The 11,938-nt window shown below is 39.7% G+C and overlaps 1 protein-coding gene across 1 annotated transcript in view; it reads right to left on the reverse strand.

Annotated features, from left to right (window-relative positions):
* Nucleotides 1–381: 381 nt before the first annotated feature.
* vps13c (vacuolar protein sorting 13 homolog C) overlaps nucleotides 382–11,938 on the reverse strand; it is a 167,404-nt gene continuing 155,847 nt past the window's right edge. The window contains exons 57-60 of the mRNA XM_048617031.1: nucleotides 9,821–9,912; nucleotides 7,507–7,627; nucleotides 6,470–6,559; nucleotides 382–1,888 (exon numbers count right to left, since the gene is read on the reverse strand). Coding sequence (XP_048472988.1) covers nucleotides 1,799–1,888; nucleotides 6,470–6,559; nucleotides 7,507–7,627; nucleotides 9,821–9,912 — 393 coding nt within the window. The 3' untranslated portion in view covers nucleotides 382–1,798. The remainder of the gene's footprint in view (nucleotides 1,889–6,469; nucleotides 6,560–7,506; nucleotides 7,628–9,820; nucleotides 9,913–11,938) is intronic.

Here is an 11,938-nt window from a genome sequence, read left to right on the forward strand (position 1 = left end):
AAAAAGGAAATCAAACAGGAACTATGGAAATGTTACTAAGGAGGGTTGTGTGTGAGAAAGAACTCCCCTGGGTATTTCTACATTTTAAATAAGTAAGTGTATGTGCAGCTTTGGGGAGTTTTAGTCAGTGTATGCTTTGTCACAAAAATCCTTAGCTTTAAAATGCTGAGCTGAGTGAAAAAGGAAAATTATTTGAAAGCAGCTTCAGAAAGTTTTGTTTTGTTCTGTAGAAAATCAATCAGCTGAATTATGACACCAGATGATGTTAATAAAAGACCAGTCAGATCCCAGAGTGTGAAACCTGGTTTGTTACATACTAGCTAAGATTTTGTTTTAAACAGTGAGGATGAGTTACTCAACACAGTCACAACAGACTACCAGTGCGCTTTTAACACAAAGAATAAAACATTTATTAAACAAAAAAATTAATTACACCACAAAAAATGATTTAATTGCAGACAGCAAAAGATGCAAACTCACATTACAACATTTACCACAGAAAGGCCTTTGCAAACATTCAAAGCCTCAGTGACGATCCACGACTACCTCCACTGAGGGTCCCCTCCTCAAACTCAGACCAGGACAGCTGACCCTAGTTTCATTACAGCAAGTTACTGTACGGCCACTTCTTGCTTCTTCCCCTCATACGGTATGTTGCCCTGAGGCACAAACTCCAAACTAAATTCACTTGTACCTTTAACCCCAGAGCAAACATAAGTTTCCTAAACTCAGCAGGTCAGTTACCTTGCCTCCAACTTCCAGCACATCTGAACATAGACTGATGTTTTTTTGGACTGTTCTGCTCCTTGGCATATCTGAAGTTCTGTCACTAGACAGTAGTACTTTTTTTTGCTCTCTCTTCAGCTTTCTTTTAATAATGCACTGAACTATTCAGCAAAATCCTCACTGAGGTTGTAAAACCTCATTAAAAGGCATAGAAATAGCACAAAACAGCAGACTTCCCTTAACCACTCTGATATCAAATCTAAAATGAAAACCATGTATCCTCCTTAAAACACAAAGTACAAAAAATATATTCAACTTCAAGTTATACATTGTTTCTAATAGCCGACTCTGTGTGGCCTTTTGTTTATAATTGGAAGAGGTAGCTTTCCGCACTTAATCAACATTTAAGCAAATCCATGTGGTAAACTGAGTAGTTATTGGTTAAGTCAACTGAAAAAATTGAAACAAGTGATTTTTGCATGTTGACTCTCTGGGTTGGAGAGATACAATGTATATAAAGCTTTGAATTATGCACAGAATTGATCTAATGTAACTGTGAAGGTCAAGTAGGAGCTTTAACGAATTCTTAAAGCTACATAATTTTCAATGGTTGAAGATTCTTTATCGTGACAGTAGAGCTGTCCACCTTGAGAGAGTATGATTCATTGTCCTTTCATTATGAATAGGGTTGGCATGTTTATTCTCAACTAGAAGCTCAGTATTTATCAAAATGAGTGTATTGCAACCAGATAAAAACATACAATCTACACAACATAAGCTAATTTATTTTCAACTTATATTATACATAACTTTATTTTTTAACACTTGAAAGATTTTTGGTAGTGCAAGATTAGAAAATCTTTAGAATATTAGCTGAAATGATCAACATTCGGTATACACACGCACCTATTCTTCTGCATAGAAATGGTACCATTATATCACAGAATGCATTTTTTTTTTTAAGAACTATATTTCATTAAAATAAGAAAATATGTAGTTACAGTGCAAATTACAATTTTATGAAAAAGCAAACACTGGGCATTAATTTAGTGCAAAAGGAGTGCATAAAATCTCAGGGCTTCAAAAACCTCAGTGATTTTCGTTTCACCAGCTGTTGTTGTTGCCTTGCTGCCTGAGCTTCTTCAAGAGCATCGAACATCCTCTGGAATAGAACATTCACATTCAAGTAACTGACCATTGTTGTAAAACCAAACTTCAACAGCTCAAGTATTAAGTTCATCAAATTAAGTGCTGCATGGTTAAAGTTGCACAGGTTTAGTGGATAGTGGATCTGGTAATGTTTTAAGCATGGGGACAATTTAAATATAATCCATTAGTTTATAAAATATCTTTAAAGGGGAAATTTATAATTCTGTGGGTTTCAAATTAGATATTTCTCATTCCTCTGGTTTTCTGTAAACACTTGAGTTCAATATCCACTCATTCCAGCCACCTGCAGTTTCAATATGTACCATGCACAGGATGCATCACAGCAACTCACCACAGTTATTTCCATAACATTTCCCCTCTTGTAAACTCCTTCAACCAGAAATATTGTGGAAATCACTTCCCCATTCCGCTCCAGGCCCCAAACACCACTTTGACAGTGACACATCACAGGTCTAGCATGGGGTCAATATCCTGGAAACTTTACTGAGCCAGTGCTGTGACTTTAAGGAGGTTATTTTGTCCAGGTTTTATTTTGAAGAGAGGATTGGAGACAGAATTACTGAGCTGTCCAGTTAGAAAGCCAGTAAACATTCGAGAGGTCTTGGGGTGATTTTTTTTTTTTTTTTTTTTTTTAAAAAAGAGTCAGAACAACAGAAGCAGCCTGGATGAGTGTGTCCAGCTCTCAAGACCAGGATTTCTAGCTTATGGTTCTTTAGCTTTGAGATTCAGCATCAGTTGCTTCTGGAGTCTCAACAGGTTTGGATGCTGCAGTAAATGTATCCTGACTGCTACTCTGAGTTTTCTCTTCATGTTTTTCCTTCTGGGTTGCTGGAGTTACCTGTGAGACAAATCTGTTTTCTGAAATTTGCCAAGAGGTGTGTTTAAGGGATGTTGCTAAACTGGAACAGTTAATTAACATTAGTTACTATATCTATTATACCGTTATATTTTCCAATAGAATTAAGTTATTCTAAATTCCTCTCTTTTGATGTATTTTAATACAGCGTTTGAATAAATTGTGTTTTGCTTGACCAGTCGCATTGCATCTGGAACATTTGACTTTTAAAAAGAAGAAAAAGTTAGGGTCTAGGCTACTTTTTAAAATATTTTGAGGGGACTGATCTGGTCCATAGCATCACGCAACACCATGATGGAAGCACCATCACCGCAAAGACTGGTGTGGTCCAAAAAGGTGTGGTCCATTCTCAGGGCAATGTGGAATGGGCAACGAGTGTGGTCTTCTCAGTATAACCCAGAAACTGTTCTCTAAATTACACAAGAGGATTACAGACATATAGTATTAAATCTTCAAACATCTAATTAGAAACAAACTAGTGCAAAATTAATAACCAATCACTCATGGATCCATGGTTCTTACTAATTTCACATGGCAGTGGTGTAACATGGCACCATAAATAAAAAAAGGAATCGTTTAAGAATATCACCAAGTGCTATTAGCACACAGAACAGGGCTGCTGTTCAATCACAATAGTTAACAGTGTAAATGTATGTGTGACTTCTATAGGACTCAACTCAGAAGAAAACTGGGATTTATATACCACCTTCAATGTAATCAAACACGGAGGTGCTTTGCAGGCATATTATCAAACAAAACTGATACTGTAAAGTAATTTTATGAAGAGCTTGTTCAGACTGATGGGTTTTAAGGGGCACCTTAAAAGTGGAGAGAGGCAGAGAGGAATGGACAAGATATTGGAATTAAGAATCAAAGCATAAATGAAGAGCTACAGACAAGAAAGACTTGAAAAACCAGGCCTTTTCTCCATTGAAAATCAGAAACTTATTAGAGGTTAGCAAAGATTTGCAGGGGTAAACAGCAAAGGATCACTTCTGCTAATGTTTAAGCATGTAAAAATGGGGAAATACGTTCAAGATCATGCTGCAAAACAATGAAAAGTGTCTTTTATTTTACAAAAACAGCTTTCTTAAAACATGGAATGCCAGAGAGCAAGTTACACAAAAAGGGAATGGAGAAGAATCTAAGGGGTAAAGAACAGAGAAATGGGATTGAAATTAGTCAGCTCCAGATAGCTTTAGCAGAGTAAAAGCTCTCTCACATGATATAACTTGTGGTTAAAAATTCTGTTATGAGACATGGGCATTGTTGGCAAGGCCAGTGTTCATTGCCCATCCATAACTGCCCTGGAGCAGTGTGGCTGCGAGCTTCAATTCAGAGGGCAGTTAACAGTTGACTATATTGTAGACAAATCTAAAGTCACACGTAGGGTATTAGATTTCCATTAGTGAACCAGGTGGCTTTTTAAAAACACAAATTTCTCATTAATCATTAATGAGACTAGTTTTATATCCCAGATTTAAGAAAGTAATTAATTCTACCAGCTGCCACAGTGAGATTTGAGCCTGTGTCTGAAAAGCCTTAGTCTGGTCCCTAGATCAGGAAAATCGGGATTTGGTGTACTGAGCTGAGTCAGTTTTATTTCTCGAATAAATTCAAAATATCCCAGATGCTGGAAACCTGAAACAAATGCAGAGAATGTTGGAGAAACTCAGCTGGCCTGGCAGCATCTGGAGGAGACAGAAACAGAGTTAATGTTTCAAATCTGGTATAACTCTTCTTCAGAACGGAGTCATACTGGACTTGAAACATTAACTCTGGTTCTCTCTCCACAGACACTGCCAAACCTGCAGAGTTTCTCTAGCATTCTGAGCGTTAGTTTCAGTTTTATTTCTTCTTGATCAATCGTTGAAATTTGCCAATAGTTCAAGAAGACCACGATCATCCCTGTACCCAAGAAAGCACAGTGTCCCTAAATGACTACTACCCAATAGCACTGACTTCAATAATCACAAAGTGCTTCGAGAGACTGGTCATGGTCCACACCTACTCCAGTCTCCCAACCTGCCTCGATTCCCTACAATTTGCCTACCGACATAACAGGTTCACAGAGGATGCAGAATTCTTAGCCCTGCACTCATCCCTGGAACATCTGGACAACAAAGGCACCTACATCAGACTCCTGCTCGTTGACTACAGCTCCACCTTCAATACTATTAGTCCCTCCAGACTGATCTCAAAACAGAGATCCTGGTCTCAGCTCTGTCCTCTGCAACTGGTTCCGGAGCTTTGTGGCCCACAGATCGCAATCACTGAAGATGGGTAACTGCAACTTCTCCACAGTAACACTCAACACTGGAGCCCCCAAAGATGCGTCCTCAGCCCCCTACTGTACTCCCTGTACACACATGACTGTGTTGGCATATTCTGAACGAGCATCATCTACAAGCTCACTGACAACACCACCATAGCACTAGATATCGGTCCCAACGATGAGTCAAAATACAGAAGGGAGATAGAGGGCTTGGTGATGTGATGCAATGAAAACAATCTGTCTCTCAATGTCAGCAAAACTAAAGAATGGATCATCAACTTCAGAAAGAAAGGAAGAGAACGCACCCCCATCTATATCAATGAAACTGAGGTTGATAAAGTGAAGAGCATCAAATTCCGCAAGAGTGACAATAACCGACAACCTGTCCTGGACTTCCCACCTAAATGTGACAGTCAAGAAGGCCCAACAATGCCTCCTCTTCCTCAGGCGGCTCAGGGAATTTGGCAAGTCCATAACCTCCCTCACTAACTTCTACAGATGCACCACTGAAAGCACACTGTCCGGGTGCATAATGGCCTGGTACGGCAACTGCTCTGCCCAGGGCCATAAGAAACTACAGAAGGTGGCGTGCACAGCCCAGACCATCACGGAAGCCAACCTTCCATCCATGGACTCCATTTACATGGCTCACTGCTGCAGAAAGGCAGTCAACATCAAAGACACATCGCACCCCAGTAACGATCTCCTACAGCCTCTTCCATCAGGCAGAAGATACAGAAGCCTGAACACACGCACAAGCAGGTTCAGGAACAGCTTCTTTCTGGCTGTTATCAGACTGCTAAATGGACTCTAGTCTCAAATAATGTAACCTGTATGCCTGTTTTTTTGATCTGTACATCCTTTGCTTTCTGTGATATACTCGTACTGCCCATAAACAAAGCTTTTCACTGTATTTCAGGAAACGTGACAATAAAAATCAATATTGTAATGTAATTTCAGATGTGTTTTAGGATCCTATGTTTAACAAAGTCTATCCTTCGTTCTCTCAACTACTATTGCACACAGCATCTCATCACAATGAGAAGGTTAGCAATTTATAAAAGAAACGGGGGAAACATGAGGGAATCATGATGCTTAGTTAAATAGGAACAAAAGATAATTTGAGAAGAAAAGAACAAGTTTTCCAGAGCCCAGATGTTTGCCTACTCTGCAAACAAAGCAGATGCAATACGAAGAGCCATTACAGTGGGAGAGTGTAATCACAGCATGGTAAGTTTACATGGATCATTTGACATCTAAATGTGCACATAGGGATTTATAATAAAACTGACAGACTAAAATATATGAAAAATGTGACAATTGGTAGTCAAGCTTTCATACACAAAGTACTCCTACATCATTTCTAAAGCAATAAAGAAATATCCCTCCAGGAAATCAGGCTAGGTCCAAATATCCCATTCCTCTTTTGATGAAATATTTACCTTTGCCATCTTTGCATCCTGAAGAACCACTTTCCTCACAAAACCTTCAGACCCACTTTTTGGGTTTGAAAATCCTATTATTGATTGATCCTGTTAAAATAAAACATGCAGCTCATCACAAATCATTCTTCTGGAAAATCTTTACGAACAATATTTTTGAATCATGTTCTAAGTGTCATGATACAATGCCCAACTGTGACAATGGGTGAACACATGGGCAGGGCCAGGGATATGGACAAGAATCACTGCTCCCAAGCCTACCCAGCTACTGGCCTGGACACATAAGAGGCAAATTTTTTACACAGAGGGTGGTTTCGGGTGTGGAATGAACTTCCTGATGAAATGGTGCATGCAGGTACAATTACAACATTTAAAAGACATTTGGATGGATATATGAATAGGAAAGGTTTGGAGGGATATGGGTCAGGAGCAGGCAGGTGGGACTAGTTTAGTTTGGGACTATGTTTGGCATGGACTGGTTGGACCAAAGGGTCTGTTTCCATGCTGTAGGACTCTATGACCCAAGCACTGAGGCCCTCCCTGAGCCCTAGGCCCAAGTAGTATACTGGAGAGGAGTGTTATGGACAGTGTAGTGTTTGTAAAATCAAGATTGGGCTAAATTTTGAGCAAACTCAAGACACAGATATATCATTTTTTCTAACAACTTCTTTGATGAATCACTCAAACTCCTAAACCTGTGTTTATATTCTGCTATGCACTCAGGGGGTCTCTGAAAATAGAGAAAATTGTTCAAACCTTGCAACAAAAGCTTGAATATTTAATGATCAAACCTCCAAACTACATATTAAATTACAAGGAAGCGCAGGAACAATAGTCTTTGAGAAGTACTGAGGTGGGGAGATATGTAGTTTATGTTTTTCATAAAGGATAATGCTCTTTGATTATTACAGTAATTAAAAGTTAAATTAGTATTTGTCAGTGAGCATGACATAATCATATGAGCAATGTTAATATCACACTTTGATCATATGTTGCTAAACCATCGCTGCCAGATGCAGTTTGAGAGATCAGCGTACCTTGATGTACAGGCTCAACACAGTGCCTTCTAAAGTTGGTGGTTGAACAAATTCTTCAAAAGTGTAATTCCAGTCACTACCAAGATGGCCTAGAATCTCATCAGAAATGCACACGACCCTCCTAAGAGATTGACAGGCAAATAGAAGGCAGAAAGAACAATTGGTGCTTAGAATACAGAATTAAAACAGGTTTCAATTCACATTGACCAGTCAATAGTAAACTAATAATCAAAACAATTAAAAACCTAGCTGTGCCACAGAGCATGGAACATCTTCCAAAACCCCTCATGGGCTCAGCTTCCTTATGATTAATGGAAATCATATCACCATTTAAACCAAATTTTCACTAAATTCCCTTATAAACACTTACATTCATTGCAAAATTATCAAAGTATAACTAACAATCACTAGAAAACCAAATTGTTGGCATCTTGTTTTCCCCCCAAAGACAGTCTAAACTTTCATCAGAATAAACACTAGAAGTGATGCAAAAAATTCAGCCATCCTGGGTTTTAAAAACACAAACTGCAGGCGCTCCTTCACCCAATATCGTGGACTTGCCTTTTATACCATCATCCTCCGGCCTCGAGTCTTTACATCACTGTGATTTTTCTGTACTTAATGATTAAATTTCAGTAGTTCTTGCCTCTTTGTTGTTGTCACAGAGTACAGTAAAGTTATTGGTAATATGTTAGCCCTTCCTATAACATGCCTTCCACTCACCACCCACTGACTGGTTAATGAGTTCCAACCTCCTTTCTAATTAGCTTGATGTTGAAGCTTACAAAAAAGCACAATATTTGCAGTCACAACTAGCCATTTAGTTCTTGACCCAACAAATCTGACCTAAACTGTTCGTGGCCCTTGATTTCTTTTGATTACTGTCTAGTGGGCACACAGCCTTAGAAAAATGGCAAAGGAAGGATGGGCTGATGGCGGAGGAAGAACAAAACGGCTAAGATAGAAAGAAGACGAAAGGTTCCAGAAACCTGGAGATGGAGCTTTTAGGGTCATGTGAGACTGTTCTGGATCATGAAGAAGGAAAACACACACACAGTCTAGGCGTTAGCAAGAACCACAAGGGATGAAAGACTTCAGAGCATTGCAAGAGTCTGGGAACAAAAACGATGAGGTTGCCTGGATTTAATAGGAAAGTGAGGTAGATGAGGGAAACAGGGGTGAGGCAGGAGGGAAGGCAGAAGGGAGATGGTAATTTTTGTGTCCTATATTTCAGTCATTATCCTCCTACAGGGATTCAGTTTTCAGGTTCTTCCCAACTGTTAGGCTGCTGCCTAACATGGAAATACCATGTTTCCACCGTAATTCGATTCCTGCCCTAAAACATTTCAGAGTAATATTTATTGCTGTTGCAAGCTCCTGTTACAAAGCTGTCTCTCTTAAGGCTGTGATAACAAGGTGTAGATCTGGATGAACACAGCAGGCCAAGCTGCGTCAGAGGAGCAGGAAAGCTGACATTTCGGGCCTAGACCCTTCTTCAGAAATGCTCTTAAGGCTATGGTTTTCCAATTGCTAAAAGAAACCGCACCTTCCACTGCATCTTGTGAAAACACTCAATTGATTTTAAGAAAATAAAAACCAGCACTGAATTATCTAATGTTCCAATTCCTTCCATGGAAAAGTAGCCAACAGAAGACAGATTTGGCTCTTACACTCTTGGGGGCTTAACAACATGTGCGTAAGTGTTGTTAACACTGACACTGTAACACTCATCAAAACATCTTCATGTGATGACTGGGAAAGTCTGAAATCATTACATGTCCCATAGGCTCTTTTCTCTAAATAAAACAGAAGACAGATATGGCCAGATAGCAGTCTTTAGAATTACAAAGGGCTTCAAACAGGTAGTATGTAATGAAAATGTTTTCACTTGAGGAGGTGACAATGAACTGGGATTACAAATGTATAACAGTCACTAACAAATTCTGTGAAAATTTCAGGGTATCTCTCTTTAGCCAAAGTGTGGTGAGAATCTGGAACTCCTCACCCTGAGATATGGTGACCAACAGATATGGTAAGACGGAAGCTAGATATATGATCGCGACAGAAAGGAGCACAAAACTATGTTGAAACAGTCAGAGAACATAAAATAAGAAACAATTACAAAATCCAGTTGAAACAAGTGGCCAGTTCCTCTGCTGTAAATTCTCTAGTCAGAATGCATGTGCTCCATCAGAAAACTAATAGTGACTGTGTTAATAATTGAGAGATTACAGTTTTGTTTGCGCTACACTTTATTTGAATTGACTATATAAAACTACTGACTCTGCCGAGAACCAGTTGTTTCTTTCCATACCTGTTTGTGATGAGCAGATGCGCCTTTTTTCTCCCGTGCAAGCGACAATGAATCCGGTAGTTCTCGCCTTCAAATTTCTGAATCTCCAATTTCTGTAATAAAATTAAATTTCAGCTGATAGTTTCTCCCGCACCATATAATCACAATTATGCACATAGTGCCCAGTCAAGCCCATTATGTGCAAGCACCAAATTCCTGGCAGGATGGTTAATTTGAGATAACAAGGGGGTGTAGAGCTGGATGAACACAGCAGGCCAAGCAGCATCAGAGGAGCAGGAAGGCTGACGTTTCAGGTAGGTCTGATTGTTCACAGCCAAACCTGTATAACCAGGTTGGACACAAATTAGGAATGCTGCCTTGAAATGCCAATTGTTAAGATTAAGCAACTGATGCAGGGTATCAAATCAAAGATTCATAACAGTGACATATACTTCATCTCCATGACTTCCCACTGCCCACTCTCGCAGTGATAAAAAGGTGTCAATAACAATGCTAACAATATCCTACTCACTGATGCTCAGTATAGTTTCTGCCAGACCCCCTCAGCGCCTGACCTCACTAAAGCCTAGCTCGACCCAATGGACAAAAGAACTGAACTCAAGTTTGTTTTTTTTTTGGTGGGGGGGGGGGGGGGGCGAGTGGTGGTGGTGGGCAGTGGAAGAGAAGGGGAGAGAATGCCTAGCCTTGTCATTGAGAGAACTTTTGAGTGAATGTGGCATTAAGGAACCCTAGACAAACTGGAGCAAATGGGAACTGGGGGAAGACTCTACATTGATTGAATTATTACTGGACAAAAAGATAGTGTGATCATTGAAGGTTAATCATCTTAGCCTCAGAACACTTCTGCAAGAGTTCCTTGAGTCAGTGTTTTAGGTCAAACTATCTTCAGCTACTTTGTCAATGACCTCCCCAACATTATAAAAACAGTAGTGGTGGTGTTTGCTGATGACTGTGCAATGTACAGCATTATTTGTCATCCTTGGATACCAGAGCAGTCCATGTCCAAAGGCAGCAAGACCTGGACAATATTAAGGCTTGAACTGCGAAATGGAAATAACATTTGACAAACCACACAAGTGTCAAGCAATGACCACCTCCAACAACAGACAATCCAACTATCTTACTTGGATTTTTATTCCCACTATTCTTAACTGAATCGACCATATAATTACTGAGGTTAGGCGACCAGATCAGAGGCTGGGAATTCTGTGGCAAACACTCCCTGGCTCCTCAAAGCTTGCCCATCATCTACAAGGCACAAGTCAGGAGTATGATAGAATACTTTCTACTTGCTTGGATGAGTGCAGCTCGAACACAGTCAAGATGCCTGACACTATCCAGGACCAAGCAATCTGCTTGATTAGTGACCATTGTAACATATTTAACATGCACTCCCTGCATCACACAGTAACAATAGTATGCCACAACTTACCAAAGCTCCTTAGATAGCACCTTTCAAACCTATGACTTCTACTACTTAGATTCCCTTCCAAGCCACATACCATCCTGACTTAGAATTACAATCGCTGTTTCTTCGCTGTCACCAGATCAAAATCCCCAAACTCCCTCCCCACTGTGAGTGGGTCTACACCACATGAATGCAGCTGTTCAAGAAGGCAGCTGAACATCACCATCTCAAGGGCAACTAGGGATGAACAGAAAATACTTGCCCAACCAATGACACACACATCCTATGGATTCATTTATAAATAAACAATTTTGCAGGAGGATATGCATTGCGTTTATTAGGAAGAGGAGGAATGAATGACTGACTGAAAGAATATATTCCATGTTGTACAATATCAGCCAACCACTTAAAAATACACTTGACAAAAAAAACTGCAGAAACCATTTGTATACACTATATTTTCAAATATTTCTCTGCAGTTTCTCAAATCTGTACTGTCTCAAAATAGAATACAAGAATCATTGTCTAAATTTAAGCAAAAATTAGCCAAACAAAAACTTCAGTGGCAAAATCTAGGTTTAAGTTACACAGATAGTAGGAACTGCCGATGCTGGAGAATCTGAGATAACAAGGTGTGGAGCTGGATGAACACAGCAGGCCAAGCAGCATCAGAGGAGCAGGAAAACTGACGTTTCGGGTCGAGACCCTTT

Source organism: Rhincodon typus, chromosome 36, assembly GCF_021869965.1.
Source record: "Rhincodon typus isolate 14 chromosome 36, sRhiTyp1.1, whole genome shotgun sequence".
NCBI lineage: Eukaryota > Metazoa > Chordata > Chondrichthyes > Orectolobiformes > Rhincodontidae > Rhincodon > Rhincodon typus.